The sequence below is a fragment of the Pantherophis guttatus genome, chromosome 1, assembly GCF_059756535.1.
Source record: "Pantherophis guttatus breed Tessera chromosome 1, ASM5975653v1, whole genome shotgun sequence".
NCBI classification, from domain to species: Eukaryota; Metazoa; Chordata; class Lepidosauria; order Squamata; family Colubridae; genus Pantherophis; species Pantherophis guttatus.
In genome coordinates, this window is record NC_142063.1 from 213,977,054 (window position 1) to 213,998,426 (window position 21,373).

Here is a 21,373-nt window from a genome sequence, read left to right on the forward strand (position 1 = left end):
GTCTGGAACTGCATATCTATCCCAAGTTCACCTGATCTGTAAGTCTTTAAAATAGAAAAGTAAACTTCCAATATTCCCCAAACCTGTGCATTTCCCCCCGCCCCCCAAAGAGAACAATAATGTGACATTTTCTGATTAACAGAAAAGATATAATTTTCTCAGAATTGCTAAATCACTTCTCTGAAATACAATCCTTTATATATGGAATTGTAATATTTCCCCTCTCCAGCAGTTAATGTATAATTTAGTTCAATATGTGTACCTTTAAAAACAGTTTACTCAGCAATTATGTGAACATATTGTATACTATTTTTCCAAAAGAGGTAAAAAGAACATACCATAACATATGTGTTAGGGTGCCTTTACATTTTTTGCAACACCAACACAAATAATGATCAGTCCATTCTTTACAAAGCATCTAGAAGGTGTCAAGTAGATATGAAAAATAATATTTTGATAGATTAATTTCAACTTTAAATCACAGATCATAAACTTAGTATTCTTCAAAACTTGACTCCATTGGCTTGAAAAGATGGGTTTCCAATTCTTGATTATAAGCTTCTTGTATATTTGTTACAGATATTTTAAGCCGTTCCTTTACCATTTCTCTTTTTGACAGAAGAAAAAAATGGTTTGAATTGTATTCATAATATATCAGATATTTTAGAAGCTTTTAAAAGTATCAGGTTCATAATGAGCCATCAAAACATGGGTATATGTCCATTGTTGAATTGATGGTAAATAAAATTCTATTTGCAGAGGCTCAAAAAAATTTAATCATTAAATAAAAACTGATTTATTAATAAGATTCTGAATGAAAATTAAACCTATCACGTAATACAGCACAAATATGTGTTACCTCTAGCAAAGTTGGGAACACTAATTTAGTGTAAGTATACTTTGTATTTAAAACTTATCAACATTTAAATGACTAAATGCAATAATGGCAATTCCCCTTCCTCCCCCTATAACAATTATTACAATAAAATGTTGATTCTAAAATATAAGCTAGCAATATTTCTGAAAATCTGGAAGATCAAAATTCTTATTTGTCATAGACAAATGAATGTTAGAAAGAGATTCTAGGTATGATACTGCCCCAAATAAATTTTCTCAAAAGGGTGTTGTAGATGTGTCAAACATGCAGGCCGCAGGCCAGATCTGGCTTGCGATAGGCCCAGAGCTGTCCCGCGAAGCTGTCCCGAAGATGGCGAGGGACTGGCTCATGCTGTCCTTGCCCCGGCCCACCCCAGCCACGCCCACCCTGCCAGCCGCAATGACCAGGCCACGCCCACCCCAGCCTCCCAAGGCCAAACAAAATCCTGATATTGCCTGCAATGGGATCGAATTTGACACCCCTGTTGTAGAGGGTTACCTTTATGGTTTAGAATTTATGAATAATTAAAAATATTGATGCTGACAGACATGTCTTATACAGATGCAATGTCACAACTCAAGGAAACCATAAATTGAAAATCTTAAGCCAAAGGTGAACCAAGTTCATTTACAATTTGTGGAACATTCTGGACTGTTTTCTTTTTCTGTGTTAGATTCAAACAGCAGGCTGTCTGTGGCACTCCATCCAGCTGAGTGCTTACTGATGTCCAATGGTTACATTAGAAGATTTGTCAGTTTTGAGATAACTTTTGAGACATGTGATTTAGTTAACAGATGGCTAATGCGTTAATTTTATGTTGCTGGATTATTATGGCTTTTGTTACCCATCATATTTCATGAACAGCTAGGAATATATGAGACACTATTTCATTTACCAAACATTTAAATGTCATCTACATTTATCTGCATGACATTTAAGGTTTTGAGATTCTGAGCATTAGAAGCAGTTGGTGTTTTCATGTTTTCATTTCACAGATTTTTATTTTATTTATTTATGTTCTGCCTTTTATCCAAGAAACTGTGGTAGAATATATTCACATGTTAGTGGTTAGGCTGAGAGATAAAAGTTTGGCTTAGTATCCCAATAAGCTTCATGGCTGATTAAGAATTTGATTGTAGCTCCACAAATCTATTCTAATGTTGTAACAATAGCTCCATATTTGGAAAAGAAAAAAGTACAAACATATTTTGGGATGTAGAGCTTCGGGAAAGTATCAGGTTACTGGCTAACTAAAAGTTTGGTATTTGCATTATTTCTATTTGTAACAATCTGAATTTGGTACTGGAACTGTTATGTTTCTCTTTATCAGTAGAAGTGAAATAATAGAAGTCCAACTTGATGAATTTAGGGGTAAGCCAAAATTGAGGAAGGAGTTGTTTATGAGCCCACCTTTTGACCCTTATGAAATGAATATTTCTATGTGATTTATTTTTTTCTGAAAGCTTGATCCTGAAAGACAGGATACATATGTAGGAGTGTGTGTGTGTGTGTATGTCTGTTCATGTGTATCCAAAAAAGGTACTTGCTGTTTTTATATATGTTCCTTATGCTCTGTTAGCTATTGCATAAGGTTTTAAATTGTAATATTTCTAATTCAGATCAATCCTGTTGGTTTATTATAATCTGAAAAGGGATTGCACTAATGAGGGACAGATTAAATATATAATTTTCATTAAATATGAATCAGTACAAAACCAGAAGAATTTTTATCACCAGATTTAAAGTTCATTTTTCCATAAAAGCCTCATTTATTCTTACAGTAATTTGAGGATATATATATATGTGCCTTATTCATCTGTAAAAAAGAATGTTGGTTCTTGGTGTTTAGTGAAGTTGCTTTTGTTAAATAATTTTCTAAATTGTTCAACTTTTAACAAATGACACTGGATACTAACATTAGAAAGCAATTTCATCTAATTAAGTAGATCCTTATATAAACTATTGGAACATTAAGATGACAAACTGTTCATTTAGGGTTACTTTAATTGGGACAATTATTGTAATTTTGCTGCAATTATGTTTTCAGTTAAAAGCTTTTGTCTCATTTTTTTGCTGTTGTTAATGTATACATAACAGAAAAAGCTGAAATGAAAATTTAAGTATTTTTCTCTATTTTTGCAGTGTTGTATTTAGAAATGTAATAATTATACATTCTATATAAACTGTTTTTTAAAAAAGATTTTTAGCATACCGTTTAAAAAAAGAACATGTGGACAAGATACTATATATCATGAGTTGCTTTCCAGTAGATGGTAGTAGTGGTTTTCTATTTTTTAGATAACTTAATTGGTTTTCTGTTTAACTATTTAACTAACTTCTGTTTAACTATTGATGGGAAAGTGCATGAATTTTATTAAAATAATTTTGATATGATTTAAACAATGTGGACACAACCTAAACTGGTTGGAATTTCTGATTATTTACTTATTTTCTATTGAGAAAAATACTTCACTTTCAGGGACAATTATTTAAGGAATGGGAAGAGTTTATTCATATGTACCATATTTTATAACCTGATATAAAACCCAAGGGGAATTTTTTTATTAATCTTATTTTTTTTGCTCCTTGCCTTCAAGTTACTTTACAACTTATAATAAAACAGTATAGTTCCAGCTATATGTACAGTTCAGTGAAAAACTATTCAACTTTTGCATTTTTTGAATTTTGCATCTTTCCCACCGAATGTTTCAGGGCTTTGAGTTCTCGTGATATATAAAGCAACTCTGAATTAGATGTTTGCTTCGTTTAATCTCATAAAAAAGTAATCCAATCATGCAGTGTGCCAGTGTGGAAAAATAATCATCTCTCAATTTCAGTAACTGTTTATACCACCTTTAACTGCAATAACTGCAGCCAAATACCTCCTGACTCCTAATTGTAATCAGTTTCTCACATTGGTGAGCAGTCTGTCACAAATTTGGTTCTTTTCTCGATGATGAACTGCATCAACTCAGTGATAGGTAAAGTTTTTTTAGCATGAGCTGCTTATTTCAGTTCTTGCTGCAGCATTTCTGAGGGGTTTAAGCCTCAATTTTGTTTCTTGTGACCATCAGTTACATTGTACTACTTTCTCCAAATAGAAGACCTCTTGCTGCTTTTATTTAAAACTCTGGTTTGCTGTCCCATTTGTTATGTTGAAATTCTACTCTGTGTCTGAAAATTGAGACACTGATATGGATGTATACTTTTTAATTAGTCAGCTTCTTTTTTTGTTCATCACAGTCTCTTCCTCAGGTAGATCCAACATACCCAGTTTTCACGAATTGCTTAATTTAGCCACCAGAAATAATATGCATGTATGTATATGTAATGCAAAGCAACCCAACCCAACCCAACCCAACCCAACCCAACCCAACACAATACAGAAGAGCTATTTTACTCTTTCTTCTTTTTATACTCTAGTATTTTTAGTGGTATGACATGTCTCACATTAATTCCTATCTTGCAGATGTTCTGATAACTATCTAATTTACTTAATTTTTGTGCTGTATTGTGTTTACTGAATTTCTAAAATTGACTTCAACATCAATAATACTTTTTTCTGAACAGTATAGCACAAGATGCATTTTACTTATTTTATTTCAGTATATCCTTACTCTTTCCTTTTGGTCTACTGATACCTAGTTTTTTACCTTGCAGTAACTAGCATTATTAATTTATCCATGGTTTTAGGCCCATTCTCTTATTTTCTAATATTTGATAATTGACTATAGAGTTTCTTCAACCATTATGGAAACTCTGCAGCAGAGGAGTATCCTCAATTAAATTTACCTGTAATTCCATTTTGCCTACAGTGAGTTCCTTTCACCTGTCAGATGTGTCAAGATATTTCAAGGCATTTTGGTAGTTTTTTTTTTTTGCAGGTTGTAGTGTGCATTTGATGTGATGGAATATATCCATAACTGTCCAATAATTGAATTTATAGGTAGGGCATTATCTTGGATAATTTAAGACAGTTTTCAGACATTGCATACTAGTTCATCTTGTATGAAGTTTGTAATTTTCTTCTTTCTTATTTTTTTATTTTCAGAAGTTTGAGGTTGGTAGATACTTAAGTAGTTCAGTTGTATTCATTCATGAAGATTCACTGCCTGAAGCAACAATATCAAGTATTTGAATTACATATAGTCAGTCGTGGGTTGCTACTGGTTCGCACCTGTTCGGGAGAACCGGTAGTAAAAATTTGTTGTCAGTCAGAGAACCGGTAGTAATGGCTGGCCGGCCATACCCCCGAACTGATCTCCCGGTTGCCGCTGCCATGTTTTTCGTGCACGTGCATCTCATTGCCTTGCAAGTCCAATGGGATGCGCATGCGTGAAGAACATGGCGACGACGGCAGATTTTTCTGCCGGTACTTTTCGGCAGCCTGCAGAGAAAGCGGATAGCAAAGAAGCCTTTCCAGAGCCACTTCAGAAAAGTGGTTATCCAACATCTTAAAAAATTCCAGTGTTGAAGCATTTACAACTTCTGGAGGCAAGTTGTTCCACTGATTAATTGTTCTAACTGTCAGGAAATTTCTCCTTAGTTCTAAGATGCTTCTTGATTAGTTTCCACCCATTGCTTCTTGTTCTACCCTGAGGTGCTTTGGAGAATAGGTTGAATATCCCTCTTCTTTGTGGCAGCCCCTGAGATATTGGAACACTGCTATCATGTCTCCCCTAGTCCTTCTTGTCATTAAACTAGACATGTAAATTAGAACACTTGCTAAGCAACCGGCCATTAAGCGAGGACCACTTGTATTTGGTTTGCCATAAGGGTTCAGAGCTGTATGGAATCTGGTTTCCTTTGACCCTTTGGGGGATTGCAAAAGGTCTGGATGGGGAAATCCTCGTAGGGGGAACTAGGATCATGACCACCTAGCCACGCTCACCCAGTCACATGACTGCCAAGCCACACCCACCCAGTCACATGACCAACCCATGTCTGCACAGTCACATGATCACCAAGCCACGCCCATCAAACAAGCCACGCCCACAGAACCGGTAGTAAAAAAAATTGGAACCCACCCCTGGTTGGGAGGATTGGTTTTATGTGATTAAGACTGATTTATGCCACTTTCTTTGTATAGTGAGCCCTTTGGGGCAGGCCAAATCAAGAAATAGATACTACAGGAATCCTAGGGATGCTGCTTTGTGGTTGTAAGGTATATTAATAGCCTCTTGAAAGCTTATTCAGATTTCATTATGCCCCGTATATTAAGCAAAACCAAGGTAGAGTTATGTTGAGTTTCTTTCTCATGTTTTCTTCAAGCCTGGTCTGTGTAATCTCCTCTCCAAGTCCTCCTCAATGGTTCTTTCCTTTCTCCCTTAACAGCTTACTCATATCTTCCCAAGGCCAGCTCTAAATCCCTTTATAAGTATTCTCTTGGTTGACTATGGTACTCTTTTTTTCAGAAGTGGCCTTTATTTTTTTTTATTTTTTTTTTACAAAAGTTTATAATTTACATTAATATCTTTTAGCAGAATAGCTTAATGTATTAAGCTCAAAAGGTTAAAATAGAGATTTTGATGTATAAACTATCCGTAGGCTATTGGCTTCTGAACAGAAGCATTGTTTGACATATGCAGAACACTATTCACATTCAGTTTTAAGCAGAGCTGGCATTAAAATTCAGCTAATTTGCTTCATGTGACTTCTCAGCTGTGGTTTTTCATTTAAAGTCTTTAGCTCCTTTTCTTTTTGGAGTCTTGTTTGACAAAAATCAGATGGTTGACACATTTAACTCTTTGTTCTCTGACTTAATTATATTTGTACTAATTTTAGGCATGATTGCATAGATGATGTAGAATTTTTTACTCTGTTTATAGGTTCAATTTATAGATAACTTGGTTTCACGTGTATAGTTGTTTATAATTTCAAATACAATTTTTAAAATATCAGGACAGAAAAACAAGAATTCTGAAATGAACTTCTTTAGCCAGATTTAAAACATAACATATATGTGTAAATTTTATTAGATAAGGCTTTCTAATCTGGAACTTCCTTTGCTTTCTTCAGAATTTCAAAGAATATTCCAACAACTAAAGATGTTGAACCTTTACTAGAAATTGATGGTGATATTCGAAATTTTGAAGTATTTTTGTCATCACGAACTCCAGTCCTTATAGCACGAGATGTAAAAACGTTTTTACCATGTACAGTGAATCTTGATCCCAAACTGCGAGAAATTATTGCAGGTAATATATCACCAATTAATTTCACAATAAATGATTTTACTATTACCAAAAAACATCCCTTTTTCTGAGTTCCCCAAAATTTACTGAAATATATCAGAGCAAATCTTTATGCAATCATTATTTGCAATTATCCTTCCAATAATTAATGATATAGGTATCTTACATTTTGGTTGTCCTCTTAGCTCCTATTACTTAGATGCATCAGTTACTTCGTGAAGCAATTGAGAGCAATTCATACTTGCATGTAGTTTATGTAGCCCTAGTAGTTACTATATAAAATCTTACATACTGATAATGTAGAAAAAATTTTTGTAAAGAAATTGACTGTGGGTTTTCTCAAGTAAAAAATTCCTCTTAAGAATCTGCATGGTATTAAGCAATAAAACAAAAGAGATCTATTTGTACCTACAAATTGTTAACTGTAATTTTTCAGGAATTCTATCATTTAGTTTTAGTTTTCTATTTTAAAAATAGAATGCAAGAAATTTGATTTCAGATTAATCCATTCTTTCATTTTGTGTTTATCAGTTGATTAGTTGTACTACTCTGACAATTCCACTGGTGCATTGAATATTTCAGATGTCCGGGCTGCAAGAGACCAAATTAATATTGCAGCAATTCCATATCCTGCAATGCCTATACAAGATGCAGCACCCAGAGCATCATCAGTATTTAGTCAGCCATCGTCAGCCTGCTCTTCAACCCATTCTTTTAATGGACCTTTCAATGGAGGAGTTGTATCACCACAGCCTCATAGCAGCTACTACAGTGGAATGACAGGACCTCAGCATCCATTTTATAACAGAGTAAGAAACAATAGCAGTTTAAAATCTGTACTGTTTTGTTTAGTTTGGGTGCCTTATCTGGTTAGAAATCCTATATCTTAGCAGAAGAAAGGCAGTAACGATAGCCATCTACTGATTGTATTTGGTAAATAGTGTCATAGTGCAAGCGTGTGTAGAAATTAATATTTTTATATTATTAATAGGCAGTTAAATGAACAAAAGTTTTAAGATTTGCAGATTTAATTAGCCCTGCAGAAAAGAAGTCTTTTTTATCTTAAAGTCAAGCATAGGTTAAAATGATTATTTAAACTGCCCATGTATATAATTATAGACTCATGGTACTTATTTAAGTGTCATGAGCTTTCTCAAAAGCTCAGCATGTTGTCTGTGTAATACATTAAAACATTTTTGAAAAATGGATTGACAAAGTTATTATTTTGAACAATTCAGCTGTTCGATTAAAATGAACTAAACATTAATAAACATATAACTGCCCAATCACTCTTTTCAAGGTGTAAACAGTCAGACTAAGCAGTTTCTATAGCTTTTTGTTTTATCTGACAGTAATAATCTTTTGGGCGTACCATATATTAAGTTTCAAATTATGAGATATATTTCTTTTTCAGTAACTGGCAATAATTCTGGTTTTTAATTTCATTTTGATTAATTGAAGGACTTCCTGGATTGATTGTTTATTCTCTGAAAAATTGTATGCACAGACAAAATGCTTATTTGCATTTCAACACTGAGATGCAGTGAATATATGCAAATTCATTTTTTTTATCAGTGTATTCTAAAGGAATCTAATTCAACTTCTAATGCACTCTAAAATTAAAGCTGCAGTCTTGTTAGGACCAAGTAGGACTTACTGAGAGATGATATCAATAGTATCACACTTTTAAATTTAGATATTTTACTTTGTCAGTCCAAATTCAAATAATAATTTTCAAGACAGGTTAATTTTTAAAGGGATATACAATGTTTGTTGAATTTTTATCTAATAGGGAATGAGATACAGTCCTAAAATTGGTATAAAAATTAAACACAAGTTACTGCATGGATTTTCACTTTTAAGAGACCTAAAATGATTCCAAAATACTTAACCATGGTTTCAGTCAAATTTGTTTATAGAGATAATCCTAGCATTGGAAAGGAACAGAAGTGATTTACATTGTTATATTACTTTTTAGCAGTTCTAAACTGTATTAAAAGTTTTCCATTGAAGCTATGTACATGTTATCATTCATTATAAAAATGTTTCATTTTAATGTTTGTCTGTCATTGAACCTATATGAAACTTTCCTGTTGATTTCAAATGGGGTAGGTAACTATTTAGTTATTTCACATTTTGATCATTTCAAGATATGACTGCCTAATTACCCAAGGAACTAAACCTTTATGTTTTACATTTTTAAATTAGCATTTGTTGAATTAAGTTCTTTTGATTTTTGTAATGGTCCCTTTTTGTTACATGTTTCTTTCCATAGCCATTCTTTGCCCCATATGTTTACATGCCAAGGTATTACCCTGGCAGTTCTCATCTCACCTCCCGTCCATCACTAAAACCGAATTTGTCCAGGGAACAAAGCAATGGTCTAGTAAGTATCTTGTAAAGTAAATGAACATATTAATTTACATGATAAGATTAGTAATACAAGAATAGATATGTTTAATTGTGGCACATGTATACCTAAACTATATTTTCTTTAGAAATATTATTGGAACACTTAAAATAAAAGTTAGTTAAGACAGTACAATGTATCTTGTTCCACTTTTAAAACATTTGTATCTTAGGTTTCACTTGCTATATTAAAATTGATGTATTTCTAACATAAGAAAAGAAAGGCTTACCTTTAAGTTAGTGTAAGTAAATTAGTAACTGTAAAGACAAACAGCTGAGTAAACAATTGTATATTATATTTAAAATCAGATAGTGAAGTTTACTTCTAGTTTGATTCTGATTTTATGTCAGGTTAAAAATTGAGCCTTACACACATTTTCATAATTGCGCCATACTTTTGTACATTTAAAATCTTTTAACAGCAACTTAACTCATCAGCCTATCCCTGGCTAGTCTCTGAAATTATTAAGCAAGATCAGGCCTGAATAGTACTACTTGGATGGAAGATCCCTAGGACATCCCAGAAATGTAGATTACAATTAGAGATTAAAAACATCCCAGAAGAAGACTGTGCCAAGTTACCCTCATAATATTGACAAGCTGCAATTCAAGAAAGTAATGACTCAGAAGAGATTTTTCCTTATTCTTTATAGGAATTAATATTGAAACAACTGATGTTCAGAAAGAAATAAGAAATATTAGGAAAAATGCAGATTTTAGAGTGAAATTATACAGACTTTTATACTTTATTTTAAAATTAATCAAAATCAGAGATAATCACCTCAAGGCTTGAGGACCACAGGTGACAGACATGTTTCTTTGGGAAGACATACAGTATTCTTCCTAACAAGGATATGATATTTTGATCATATGTGTCCCCTCTTCTTCACTTATTTATAGACAAATAGAAGTTTGCACAAAATATGGGTTTCTCCAATTCAGATATAATAGAAAGTTGTGGTTTATTGTTAAATGGAGAATTGCCATGAATATAAAAAAGAGAGAGGAGAAAATATAAACAAATAAAATGATAAATATAGCTGTTCTATTTTTAACCCTGGCTTAAAAATATTTTGTATATGGAATGATACATTCTTTGATACATCTTCATCCATTGTTTATTTTTATTTTTGTGTATGTGTCAACATTTTATCCAAGTCATAATGGTTTGTTGTTGTTGTTAGGATATTATCAAGGAGGATGTTGATGAGTGGCTACCGATACCCACAGAGCCCTCAATGGTAAAAGAGTAGTCGTGGTGTGTGGAACTGTAGCATCTCGTTGCTTCCTCAACAATAATGAATTTGCTTTAATTATAACTGCCGTTCACTAACTTTGCATCAGTGGCTTGATGGACAAATAGTATAGATGAAGACTAATATGCATAGTTTGTGAATGAATTGGCTAATATCCTGCTTATAGAATGTATTATTTACATTTTCCATGCTACCTTTCAGTAGTCTGTCAAAAACAGTTATTTTTAGTAATATAAAGCGTGTTACATCTTCATTAGGGTTTTTTTTCAGTTCATGAAACACATTTAATATATTTAGATTTATGTTGTCAAACAATTTGTATACTGCTGAGCTTCTAACACTCTGGGCAGTTTACACTTACCATGACACACTATCGTACTGTAAAGTAAAATTGTATTAGCTATTCAGTTCTGTAGAAGTGATTAGCTGATGCCTTCTCCAAATGATTTGGTCAAATAAAACCTGTGCTTTCTCAGTTACATCCATGAAGTTGCTGCAGTTGACAAACCATAAAAGCTGATTTTAGGCAGTAGTGATGATAGACTATACTCCTGCTGAGCTTACACAGAAGGCTGGATTCACATATTTACATTATTGTCACACTCTGGTTTACAAATGTTTCCATAGGTTATATGAAACATGAGACTTGCTTCCCATATGTCAATCTTTTCTAAAAACATTAATTTGAAATCTCTTATTTGTAGCTGTTCGTAACTACATCCTTGACATTACCTGCAAAAATGGTTGGCCATCTTTTTATTGATTTTAGCCTGTGTTTTTTTAAAACATGATTTTGATTTTATAGTTCTACGTTAAATATTACTGTTATAAAAAGAAAGTTAGTCTTTTACTACTTTGCAAACACTTCAGATAAAATGATTATATCCTGCTATACTATGCTCATGGCAATGCAGATCATGAGTCTCTGTTGGATTGTTTGCCAATATGTTTCAAAGACATATCCAGTCTGTACCATCTCCTGGTTTGCCTACTGTTCATTTGATAGCAGATTTAACCTCTTGGATTATGTTTGGTACCGTTCATAGACTGCTGCATTTCCAGGACTCTTATGAACAAGTAACAAAAAAAATAAAATAAAATAGGATTATCATGCTTTAGGACGGGAAAATCTACTATTCTACATTTTAATAGATTTGTATCTGTATGGAAGGTCATGCTACTGCATAGTCAAGCATTAAACAGATGGACACCATACACATTTCTATGTATACTGTAGTGACATACAGCCTTATTGCTGTAAGTATAATGTAAGGCAGTTCATTTCTATTGAGAAGAGGCCCGCCTCTTAGATGAACTCATAGTGCTGAAAGAAATGTGCTATGAGTATTCTTTCATATTTTAAGCCAAGTGATCAACACATTTGATCTAAGCATTTTGTTCCAAATGATAATTTGACAAAATGTGAGTAAATTCATTTGTCTGCTTTTTGAAGGAAGCGTGGAATTTTATTTAAATTTGTAAGGCATTATTAATGGGTTTTGAATGTGTATAGGAAATAGATTTTAAATAACCTGAAATGTGTGCTTGCAATTTCTAATGGCAGCAAATCCTAGGTTCCTTTGAGCGATCCTTGGTGCTCTCTGAGCTTGGGTGTTTTCTTGCAGATGTTCATTACCCAAACTAGATAACATCTTCAGTGCTACTCTAGCATTACTTAGTTTGGATAATGACGTGTCTTCAAGAAAACCACCAAGATCAGGGAACGTCAAGGACTCCTCATTTCAACCCTTAGCTATTCTCCTTTATTGCTAGTATCCTTTGTTATTGCAAAACCATATAGCTTATCAATGTTGGTAACAGGAAACTGGAATAAATCAGGTTTCTCCTATATTTTCTCTTTAGAAAAAGGATGTTGATATCTAATTTTATTATCAAAATAGGTGGAGGAAAAACAAAAATGAAGGCAGGAGTGCCTAAAAAGGTTAGCACTGTATGAAAGTAAGCATTTATTCTGTATTAGAAATTAAATTTCTCAAGTAGAAACACAATAAAAATAGACATGATATTATCTTTTTGGGTTATTTTCATTGTGCATGTAACACACAAAACATTTTCTTATAATAAGTCCTGCAGAAATGATTGTAATAATAAGCTGAATCACTAGGAACCATATTGCCTCCCTTTGCCTTCAACTAAGATGCAGTTTGTGCACAAACTCTTCAGAACAGTCTATTTCTATAATAAAAAGTAATGGGAAAGGCATAGCTGCTGTGAAATATTATGCTACATGAACTGCATTGCATGCTTGCCATATGAACTCAGCCATTTTAAATGTATATATCTGTGATGGCGAACCTATGGCATATGTGCCACAGCTGGCACGCAGAGCCCTCTCTGTGGGCACACAAACTGTTGCCCAGCTCAGCTCCACCTTGCATGTACACGCCTCCCGCCAGCCAGCTGATTTTTGGGATGTGGGGATGGGATGCATGCAGGAGACGCGTGTGCATGCACAGGGGGGTCGCACATGCATACGTGGGGGTCAGGGACAGTGTGGGGGGGCCCAGGAGACTGCACGGAGGCCTGCTAGGCCCAAAACGGGGTGTGGGGGTATGTGGTACCCCCATGGCCCGTTTTTGGGCCCAGGAGGGAGGCCTGCTAGGCCAAAAATGGAGGGCAGGAGGTCGCATGCACAGGGGAAGGGAAGCATGGGGTCGTGTGCACATGCGCATGGGAGCACGGAGGGGTTGTGCGCGCATGCACAGGGGGCGCATTGCATCACGGGTGCTGGCACGCACGCTATTGCACGCGCACATGTGCTTTCGGCACATGACGAGAAAAAGGTTAGCCATCACTGGTATATATAACATGAAAAGTTTTAACATTTTTGGAACCATACTGTATTTACATGAAAGTAACTAAATTTAAAATTACCTCCCTCATAAAAGGAAAAAGAGATGGATAGATCTACACAATAAAAATTGTGTTCATTGCCCATCTCCCTACCTTGTCAACCTGAGTTTCAGCAGAAACCAATCCTGGAAATTTCCTCCCATCTCCCAAATATTTGCCAAAGCATGTGTACATGTACATATGTGTGTATGTGCCAGAAGTCATATTCTAAGAAAGGGCAGGATCAGGGCAAAAAAGAAATTGAATCTATAACTACAAATTACAATTAGTTGCCTGCAAAGTACATTTTAGACAGGTTCTTTATTACATTCAGTGACCTGTCCGTTAATCACATTGCCTGTAAAAGAAAATAATCCCATTTATAAAATTAAAATTACTTGGTTCTTCATTTTCAGATTTCAGTCATTGTCACACCAAGGGGAGGAAACATGCATTATATCTCCTTTGATAGCATTAGGAAGAGAAGGGAAGGAAGGTGAAAGTAATGCAAGAGAAAGTACCACACTGGATGCCAATGTGGTAATGAAAAGAGGGAACCTATTTTAGAAAAGTAATACTGGTAGTCCTCAATTTACGTCTATCACTGAGTCCAAAATTTCTGTTGATAAGTGAGAAATTTGTTAAGTGAGTTTTGCCCCATTTTACGACTTTTCTTGCTACATTTGTTAAACGAATCACTGCAGATGTTAAGTTAGTAACATGGTTAAGTGAATCTGGATTTCCCATTGACTTTGCTTGTCACAAAAGGGGGTCATGTGACCCTGGGACACTTCAACCGTCATAAATATGAGTCAATTGTCAAGCATCCAAATATAAATCACATGACTATGGGGATGCTGCAATGGTCACACTTGTGTGAAAAATGGTTGTAGGTCACTTTTTTCAGTGCCATTGTAACTTTGAACAGTCACTAAGTGAACTGTTGTGAGTTGAGGGCTACATGTAGTATGTGGGAATGAACTTGGGAGACAGGACGAAGAGACTGCAGTCAAGAGAATAAAAAGATAAAAGGCAGATTAGCCTGCAGCAGGAATATGGGTGGGGCAAGCAGGTCAGAAGGAACACTAGTTTTTTGTGCTGTAAATGGGGGATGTACTTCAGACTTGCAAGTTTCTGTTAATGTAACTTTACAACAAAGTAGGGTTAGCTCATCTGGCTGTATTTCCTACCTTGTCTATCTCATGAGGTTAACATCAATCTTGTACGCCTGAAAACAGATTTATTCCTCTTTCTGGGTCCCTTTTCTTGGGCTATTAAAGAGGGTTCCCCGTGAACCACTTGCCCCCTCTCTTCCCACATTCCTGCAGGATAAGTTGCCTATTATCTGACTATTCCTTTGGCTGCCTCTCTTTGTCCTGTCTTCCAAGTCATTCTCACATTCCATTAACTGGCATTTAAAAAGGGTGATAATTACTTTAAAAAGACTGCTCCCAAAACAGTGACTAATCCTAAATTTTTAAAGCTATGTTTGCATAATTGATTAAATTATTAAAATCTGCCCATTGTTTTGATTTCAATTGTTCCTTATTTTCTTATCAGTAAATGGATCTGCTGTAGTAAGTTTTTGAAATATTTTGGTAGCCTTAGGTATAGCCTCCAATTACATCAGACCTTTTACTCCAGTAAGACACTATACCATAGAAAAATAATAGGATATTAACTTAGGATAGCAAGATATTAATTTGTAGTTGAATTCTTATCTGCATAAAAGGGCTTATGGCCCTGTAGTTGGATTTTACCTTATTTTGAACTGCAGAACATCAAATGAGACAACACAAACTCTTTTTGAACACCCACCATTTTTTTTTAAATCACGTTTTTATTTTCAGTGTCACAAAAATCGAGAAATGTATGCTGCAAGAACTGATGTCCCCATCCCCAAATTGGAGCCAGAAAACCCCCACCCTCTCAAACATCTCACCTTTCTCATCCGTACCGAAACACTGTTGTATTAATAATAAGTCACACATACATAAATGGCAGGATCCGTTCACTAATCGAGTTTTAAAAAAGGAGAGAAAGAAAGAGAGAAAAGAGGGAAAGAAAAGTTCTCCATTTTGCAAATCTTTTACAATCCAAAGGAGTTCTCGCTAAAAAAATGACTTTTTTTTTTTTTAAAAATTGATTTATATGCCGCCCTTCTCCGGAGACTCAGGGCGGCTTACAATGCGTTAAGCAATAGCCTTCATACTTTTGTATATTTATACAAAGTCAGCTTATTGCCCCCATAAACTGGGTCCTCAATTTACCTACCTTAGAAAGGATGGAAGGCTGAGTCAACCTTGAGCCTGGTGAGATTCGAATTTACAGTAATTGCAGACAGCTGGTGTTAATCACAATGCTATCAGTCTGCTGAGCCACCAGGCCCTGTAGACTCCATCCAAAAGGACCTATGTTGAGAATCACAAATCCCATGGTGCTCCCGAGGTAAGGAGGGTGGGGAAACCCAACAATTTTCATAGAGCGTGGGACACAAAATGTTCTTGGATATAGTTTATGAGGATCTAGTTATATACGTAGTTCTTGGATCAGGGCATTTTAATTAGAATACATTAATTTTTAGCAGGTGTTTTTTACCACTTCAAAGAGGAAATTTAAATAACCGTCCTACCTTATTTTTTTATAGCTACTGCCTTACTCATTTATGTTAAGTTGTGCCCTTTTGTTTTTGTTTTAAAGCTATGTAAAACTGGGTTTAAAAGACAAAGACAGGTACAGCAACTTCCTAAACAACGGTCACATGTTTTTCTGTTATGATGGAATGCCATGCTGGCTGTCTTTACTAATGCACTTTTTTTGGGGGGGGGGGCGCTTGCTTTTGATGTTCTGCTTCTTAGGTTTTGCATGACAAAAATGTAGCAGAATTCTGCTGTCTCAACACATTTGAAAAACACTGTAACAGAAAAGAATGTTTGTATGATTGTAACACTCATATGTTACCTCTAAGATCCACTTCCACTGCTTTTTGCTGCTTTTCTTAAAAAAAATAAGTGTTCTGGATTCCAGTGAATCTCTTTCATCCTGTGAATACACTCACACAGAGAATTTGTTTAATGTAAATTTTCTAAGGTTATCTTACACTGCATGAAGAAACTATTTTTGTCAATAATTATTAGCATCAGTATTATCTTTTAGATTGTTATTCTTTTCTTATATGATGTAAATATTAGTGTGGTTGGAATGCAGTTAAATCACAAAAGCAGAATTCTCAATACAGTGTGCTTGAAAAACACAGTAGATGTGTGCAAAATGTTTGAAATTTAAGTGTTTCATGTTCAAAATTGAATGTTTTGACAATTTTGAAGTTACCATGGGTTTGAAACAGCTGCTTGCCTCTTACCGACATCCAAAATGATGGAAACAGCCTGCTTTCAACTCAAAACAACGCTTTTAGATGAGAAGCAGATTAATTTGAATTTGAAACAGTTCAAATTGGATACATTCCTCAGCAGAGATATAATATAGACTTTATTTAATGTGGTTGTTCTAGTACAGCTAGCTTTATGCAAAGCCTTATGCAAATAAGGTTTTTTGTACCAAAAAACCCCTTCCTTTCTGAAATAGTGAACTATGTAGATTGATACAGGCCTGTTTCATTTCTGTTCCTACATATTGATCAATAATTGTAGAAATCCTTCAGTCTGTCCCTATTTAATACATACGTAGAAGGGTTTCTTTTATTCCATTGAACTTTATAAATGTAAAGCTGCTTGCTCTCTTAAAGCCTTCTTGGTTTTAATTCCAAAGCATAAGTAGCATGTTCAACTTTTTTTTACATTTGATTGGATTATCAATACAAATAGATTGTGAAAAATGTATGGTGTTTGACAATTTAAAAAACCCCTTTTGCTAATGTTGCATTGATGTTAACATGCATGAAATTATCAATTTACTCTTAAATACTTCTCTAGGCAATTGTAAATAATTGATACTCATTGTTCCTCATCTGTTTTTGGAATTTGAAGGGATGAATGCAACATCTTGTAGAAATTTATTTTAGAAGAGTATTCTTGAACCTAGGGTATGTAAAAGTGGGCCATATTAGCCAGGCATTTTTTAAAATTGTCTCTAGAAAGATACCTTTCAACTTCTGACATATTGAATTTAATTATATGAGTGAGCAAGCATTTCTACTAGTGCCTCCCCCCTCTTTTGCTTTATTTCTGATTTGACTCAGGCAGAATTGCCCACCATTCTTCCCACTTTTTTCTGATACTTGTTTTTGGTACCATAACATTAGTTTCAATTAATTACTTTGTGTTTTTTTTTACTCAAATCTGCCAACTGTTCTTGAAAATCAATTGCATATAATAGTCCCAGGAATGCATTCATAGAAAATATGAGGCAACAGAATACAATTTTCCCAGTTACAGCTTTTTATTAACTATATTAGCTTTTATCAGGATTTATGAGTTCATGAAAATAGCAAGTTGGTTGTTAAATCAGAGATTATTATTCAAATTGAGTGAGGTACTTTCTACTCTTCTTTTTTAAAAAAACAAACTTTATTTGGAATATAGAAAGTGAATGCAGCCTGCTAGGCTTTAGTGCTAAGACTGTACATATACCATGAAAAATATATTACATGCACAATAAAAATATGACACGCTCTTACACGGCATTATTGCTAATATTGCATGTCTATACAGAAGTGATACTCCTTCTCCTTTTTAACTGACTTAAATGTATGCAGATTAAGCCAATATCTGATTCCAGGACTACTTCATCTTTTGTTATACTCTAAAACTGGCAGGTGCCTTTGAGACAAATTTACATATTTTAAACCTAGCCATGATTATTTTGCTTTTGATCAATATGCTCCATCCACTAAATTCTGCTGTGAATGAACTAGGTACTGAAAGAGTAGAATACATTGGAGAGGTCCACCAAGATTTTCCTTATTTTTGTGCTAGGAGTAATTTCTTTAAAAATTCATTTTCCATCTTTTAAGAACCTTCAGGGAAAGTTCTTGTCTATGACACTATATAATGGTGTATACTTCAATCAGCGAGTCCTCTGATGGTATGTCAGTATTCCCAATTACTGATACTGTTAATAGTGACTCAAAACATGTTAGCTGTTGTTTGTGTTTGCAAAGGAATCACAATAAACATTTAAATATATTGCCTATTGCACTTCTCCTTTGCATAGGGGACAGTCCCTGGATCAGGAGCATCCCATGTTCCTTTGAGCTCAATGAATGTAGATGCCGTGTGTGAAAAGCTGAAACAAATAGAAGGACTAGATCAGACTATGCTGGCTCAGTATTCTGCAACTATAAAGAAGGTATGTTTCTGCATTCATAAATGGTGCATCTTCTCCTTAGCCTGTAAAAATCTGTTGGAGAATAAAAATGGATAATTATCTTTCAGTAGATTGGATATGCAGAGAATATGTTAAACTAAGTTTGTTTTACTGCCAAAATACCATTAATGAATTAAGGATAGATAAGACTATAGAAAGGTAAATCATATTTAAAATAAAGTATTATGTATGTGTAAAGTGGGCCTGAGATTTTTTTGTTTAAAAGGATTAGGGTATTAATATGAGCCGCTGTGGTGCAGTGGTTAGAGTGCAGTACTGCAGGCTACTTCTGCTGATCACCAGCTGCCAGCAGTTTGGCAGATTGAATCTCACCAGGCTCAAGGTTGACTCAGCCTTCCATCCTTCCGAGGTCGGTAAAATGAGGACCCAGATTGTTGGGGGCAATATGCTGACTCTGTAAACTGCTTAGAGAGGGCTGTAAAGTACTGTGAAGCGGTATATAAGTCTAAGTGCTATTGCTATTGCTAATATAATTTTCCCTTTAGGGAAGGCTTTATTTTTCCTTTTTTGTATTTGAAAATAATCAAGTCTGGGTAGTAGACCTGCCATTCTCCTAAATGAGGAATGAGCAACTTCAATTATTAATTTTTTTTCCCAAAATGTTTTTTATTTTATTCAAACGTTAAAATATAAAACTCCAAACAAGGTGAAAAGAATCACAGACTCAAACAAACAACAAATAACAAATGAGCAAAACATTAAAAAGGTGCATTAAAAAAACACAAACACATATTCAAATATTACCCTCCCCCAGTTGAATACTGATAAATATATTACAACATATTAAGTTTCCCACCTCTTGCGAAACAGGCCTCATTTTTTTTTTCAAATTTCTAATTCTACTTACCGTACAAATTATTAACCTGTCATCTGTCTATTATATTAATAGACAAATAGTTAACAGGTAGAACAGCAAACAAACAAAAACCAAAACTAAAAAATCAAAACCCTCTGTTAACAAACTATTATTTTCTTCAACTTGTAGAAAATATACCATGGCTTCTTATCTATCCCAAGTCATCCCAACAGTTAGCTCTGATTCATCCTGTATCAAATATCCACGATTGTGGATAAAACCTTAATAAGAACATTGATAGCGTAATACTTAGGACAGCTTGCAATATTTAGCCTGCAGGCTCATTTGTACATCACACAATTGTTTCAATCTCCCAACAAAATGGATACTACAAGAGGAATAAGTACTTCCTCCTGTAGTCCTTCTCCCATTTCCCAAATCAGTTGAAATTTGCAATTTTGAAATACTGTATCTGAAACTTCTGTCAAGTTCCTCCTAGAAAAGACTTTAATTCAATTTGGCCTTTATTTAATCTGACACAGTGTGGGATAACCTATAGTATCTACGCTGTCAATTTATAACTTAGTTTTGGAGAGCTCACATGAAGACTGGGCATTACTCATAATATAAACATATAATACAGAAACTTCCTAAAGTTATTATAAAAAATACATTATATAATGTATCCTAAATGATAATATTTTCCTTTGAAATATAGCATGCACTATCCTTGTATGCATTATAGATGCACTTGTACATGAATTACTTTTGAAATGATTAAAGTTTACTTTTCTACTACTGTTTATAAGTAATACCTATGTTATGTTTCTATAATTTGTTTAGGCTAATATAAACGGTCGTGTTTTAGCACAGTGTAACATTGATGAACTAAAACGTGAGATGAACATGAATTTTGGGGACTGGCATCTCTTCAGGAGTGCAGTAAGACTTATTATTACATAAAATATTAGTATTAATAATTAGGACTGCTGGGTGGTGGAACTTACATTTGCCTTTCTGCATATATTTACTTTGAAGCATATTACATACTTAGTTTCAGTGAAATTCAATGTTATATTTGCATAAGATTTCATTCTACGAATGGTTTACTTTACCTTACCTGATTTTTGTTAACAATTTCTACACAATTTGTAGTTTCATATTTAAAGTGGCAGGAACTGTGCCTGGAAACATTGCTTTCCATCAGGCTGGAGTCCTTGCATCCTTGCACAGTTGTTTGCTTCGGTGCCATCAACAGGAATATAATATTAGGTTTCTATAAGAGGAAGGGGATAAGAAAGTGGTGCTTGATATTTATTAAAGAATTGTTATTGGCATCTATGTGATTAATTAAAATATCCGTTTAAACTATTTGGGTATATTTAAATATTCAAGGTTAGGCCTTGCATAAATAATACGTGTTTTAGCATGAAATATGGATACAATACAAGATGAGATCCAAAGAACTCCTTATAAGTGCATCTGAATGTGCTTTAAAACAGTGTTTCACAACTGCCAACTAGATATGTAGACTTTAATTGCCTAAATTATTCCCCTGTCAGTGTAGCCATTGCTGGAGCTGAGGTTTCCAAGGTTGTGAAATACTGCTTTAGACTGAGTGAATCATGTAAAGCTTGAGGTT

At 34.3% G+C, this 21,373-nt stretch overlaps 1 protein-coding gene across 4 annotated transcripts in view; it reads left to right on the forward strand.

Moving 5' to 3' along the window:
* The window catches only part of KIDINS220 (kinase D interacting substrate 220), a 71,636-nt gene that overhangs the window by 46,947 nt on the left and 3,316 nt on the right, over nucleotides 1–21,373 (forward strand). Inside the window, exons 23-29 of one of the 4 annotated variants that reach the window (XM_034432055.3) lie at nucleotides 6,896–7,074; nucleotides 7,654–7,880; nucleotides 9,347–9,457; nucleotides 10,665–10,721; nucleotides 16,290–16,322; nucleotides 18,762–18,896; nucleotides 20,575–20,673. In XM_034432055.3, the coding sequence (XP_034287946.2) occupies nucleotides 6,896–7,074; nucleotides 7,654–7,880; nucleotides 9,347–9,457; nucleotides 10,665–10,721; nucleotides 16,290–16,322; nucleotides 18,762–18,896; nucleotides 20,575–20,673 (841 nt within the window). The remainder of the gene's footprint in view (nucleotides 1–6,895; nucleotides 7,075–7,653; nucleotides 7,881–9,346; nucleotides 9,458–10,664; nucleotides 10,722–16,289; nucleotides 16,323–18,761; nucleotides 18,897–20,574; nucleotides 20,674–21,373) is intronic. The other 3 variants (XM_034432051.3, XM_034432053.3, XM_034432054.3) reach the window with 3 other exon arrangements.